The 3635-nt window shown below is 45.5% G+C and overlaps 1 protein-coding gene across 1 annotated transcript in view; it reads right to left on the reverse strand.

Moving 5' to 3' along the window:
- MSMB (microseminoprotein, beta-) overlaps window positions 1-2457 on the reverse strand; it is a 46285-nt gene extending 43828 nt beyond the window's left edge. The window contains exon 1 of the mRNA XM_008570004.1: window positions 2284-2457. Within this exon, the coding sequence (XP_008568226.1) occupies window positions 2284-2457 (174 nt within the window). The remainder of the gene's footprint in view (window positions 1-2283) is intronic.
- Window positions 2458-3635: the final 1178 nt, after the last annotated feature.

Genomic DNA, 3635 nt, shown 5'->3' on the forward strand with positions numbered 1-3635 from the left:
TGAGCCACGGGCCTGCCCTCTTAGAGGATATATTTTTTTAAAGGAGCAATTTTTTTTTTTTTGTCCTTTTTGAGACCGGCCGCATCGCGCTCAGCCAGTGAGCGCACCGGTTATCCCTATATAGGATCCGAACCCACGGCGGGAGCACTGCTGTGCTCCCAGTGCCACACTCTCCCGAGTGCGCCATGGGCTCGGCCCAAAAGGAGCAATTTTATGTAATTCAGAGATGAGTGCAGTTCTCATGGGCCAAGGTTGAGGCCTGGCTGAGAAGAGGATTCAGTAGGACTTGACTACAGTTTGTCAGAGAGAGAATCTTTGTCACCTTAAAGCCACAGTTATCAAGGCAGTGTGGTACTGGCATAAGAACAGACACATGAAGGTATTTCAAAAAATTCACGGAAAAATAGAATTAAAAGATACTGTGAATACTTCTGTGAACTTCCACGATGTCCCCCATCATGTCAAATGGTTCCATTCCAAATTAACCCTTTCTTCACCCTGACTCAGCTTGAAGTGGCAAGGTGAGTCATCTGTTCTATTCCACAGAAATGGAAGGAACTTGGTTAGAATGCAGTGTTATAACACCGAGAATCTTGGGTTCAGATCTCCTTAGTGGAAAACAACAACAAAAGTAACAGAAGGAATTATTGACAGTGGGGAAGCTGTTGGAGTGAGCAGGAGTGAGCCATGTTGGGGCCTAAAACCACATGGGCTCTGAAAGATTTTAAAAGGACTCAGTTTATTTTCTTGACACGCATTTCTCTGAGTTCCCTCTTTTCCCATGGTTGATATTTTGAACCTAGTTTATGTGGCAAGATGACATTATGTACATGAATGTGATTGTTTTCCAGTCAGACTGGAGCTGCAGACTTGCCATGAGACATGTACTATCCAGACCCTGAAGCTATGCTGATTCCACTCTGAATTGGGACCCTGAGATAAAATCAAGGACGGGAGCAGAAACTAGATGAAGCCTTGGTAAGATTTTGCATCTGGCTCCTTGCAGGGAGCCCCCATGGCTCACGTCCCCCTCCCTCCTGCTTTTCACTTCCCACCTTCCATTCCCTCAGCCCTCTCTTTAAAAACCCCTCAGTAAAACTGAGTCTTTTAGATAGTTTTAGCCTGACCGTGCTCCTTCAGGTTGACTGACAGATGGGTTACCTAACATCTCTCCTCAGGTCACTGGTATTCCTGAATACAAGCTGGCTTCCATTTTCACCAACATTTGACGTTTGAGTGTTTTGCTTTTGAAAAGAGACAGGCAGCCAGATCTGGGCTCAGTACTACCACGAGGCAGAAACTTGACATACCTTGCTCACCAATGTATTCCCAGCACCTGCATCAGTCCCCAGAACATAGTAGGTGCTCAGTAAGTTGTTGTTCGTTTTGTTTTGCTTTGTTTTTTTTGCAGCTAACCAGTATGGGGATCTGAAAACCCTTGACTTTGGTGTTATCAACACCCTCTCTAACCAACTGAGCTAAATGACCAGCCCAAGACCCTGCAATTTAAATGCTGTCTACTCTCTTTCCAGCAAAGTTCCTATATGCAGAACTTTTTACAGAAGAAGGAGAGTCAAGGCAAGCATTGGAGGCACTAACGTGGGAGTGGATAATACCATAATGAGGGAGAAGCAGAGCTCCCCACTGTGTTATGTATTTGAAATGGCTGAAAGTGTTTGTTTGTTTGTTGTAAACACCCATACAAGGAAGACAGTACACAATCAGCTGTTTGCAAATACTGGCAAATCATAGTGCAGGGTGATACTATTTGAATAAAAGGGATTTGTTTCTGGTGTCAGGGGCTGAATGTTTGTATCTTCCCAAAATTTATATGTTGAAGCCCTAAGCCACAATGTGACTGTATTTGGAGATGGGGTCTTTACTGAAATAACTAAAACTTTCTTTTCTTTTCTATCTTTTCTTTTCTTTTTTTTTTTTTGGTGGCTGGCCAGTACAGGAATCTGAACCCTTGACCTTGGTGTTACAATACCACATTCTAACCAACTGAGCTAACCAGTCAGCCCTGAAGTAAAGAAAATGAAATGAGGTCATAAGAATGGGATTAGTGTCTTTTTTCTTTAACTTTAACATATCCTTATTAAGTCGAATAACAACACTAACAAAGACCAGTATCACAGTGATTATAGATAAAAATAGGTAACTGGGTGCCAGGTGCCAGTCGTCTGACTTCCTGCAACCTGCTCTTCCTGGCCTTCAAGGTGCTACTGGCTGACCAGGTCAGGGGCTGCCCCTGACAGGACAGGTCTTAGGTCTGATTCTCACTGAGCCACTCCGTGGCCTGGAATTGGCTCCAGACTGCTCCTGGGCATGAGGGTTATAGTTATTTCCAGCCACCTGGAGCAGCAGGGTCTCCTGAAGTATTTTGAATTCCTTCTTCCTTTTCTGAGAATTGACCACATTCCCATCCACATAATCCTTCATTACAGTGTCTAGCATCGCCGGGGCAGTGCGGAATGTGCTGGAGAAGGGACAACACTCTTCTGCTATCAGTACCTTGTTACCATGCATGGGGTCAACCGCCTGCTCCCTTTCAAAGGCAAACCACTCAAAAGTCAAGTGTTGGAGAAAATGGAAGCCAGTTTTTATTCAGGAATACCAGTGACCTGAAGAGAGATGGTGGGCTAACCCATCTGTCCAGTAAACCTGAAGGAGAATGGCCAGGCTAAAGCCATCTCAGAGACTCAGATTCACTGGGGGGTTTTAAATAGAGTGTTGAGGGAATGGAAGGTGGGAAATGAAAAGCAGGAAGAAGGGGGACTTGAGCCACAGGAGCTCCATGCGAGCATCCAGGTGCAAGGTCTCACAGACACTTCATCTAGTATTCACTCCCATCCTTGCTGTTATCTCAGGGTCCTGCTGGAGGGGTGGAATCAGCATAACTTTATAGTTTTACTGATGTCTTTCTTAGCTTCCCAGGGTCTGGATAGTATGTTAAAGTCTGCAAGTTTGCAGCCTCAGGCTGGCTGTAAAACAACTTTACATTTATGTAAATAATGTCATCTTGCCCTATATCCAAGGTTCAAAATATCAAATAACCACGGGAATAGAGGGAACTCAGAGTAATGCATGCCGAGAAAAAACTATATCCTTTTGAAATCTTTTAGAGACCACGGAGGTTTAGGTCCCAACATGGCTTCAGTCCTGCTCACTCCAACAGCCTCATCTGAGCCCTTTAGGGGTTGATCTCCAGGGTGGCCAACTTGGTGGTCCCCACCTTGATGAGCGGATCTCTGCTCGGTGACTTGTCATTGCGGCTCAGCTTTGGATATTTTCTGAGGCTTTTTCTTGGCCACCCAGAGCAGTCATGAACCCCTATGTCTGAGCTGAAGTGGCTGGGATTAATGTCCTTATAAGGGACACCAGAGAGCTCCCTCCCCCTCTCTTCTCTGCTGCCCCTCCTCTCTTCCCACGGGAGAGCACACAAAGAGCTCATAAGGGCACACAGGGAGGTGGTGCCCACGTGCAAGCCCAGAGGAAAGGCCTCAGAAGGAAACCTACCCTGTCAGAACCTTGATCTTGGACTTCTACCCTTTAGATCTGTGAGGAATAAATTTTTGTTGCTTGAGTCACTCAGTCTGCACTATTTTGTAGGGCAGCCCAAGCAGATTAATACC

The sequence above is a fragment of the Galeopterus variegatus genome, unplaced genomic scaffold (assembly GCF_000696425.1).
Source record: "Galeopterus variegatus unplaced genomic scaffold, G_variegatus-3.0.2 Scaffold551, whole genome shotgun sequence".
NCBI lineage: Eukaryota > Metazoa > Chordata > Mammalia > Dermoptera > Cynocephalidae > Galeopterus > Galeopterus variegatus.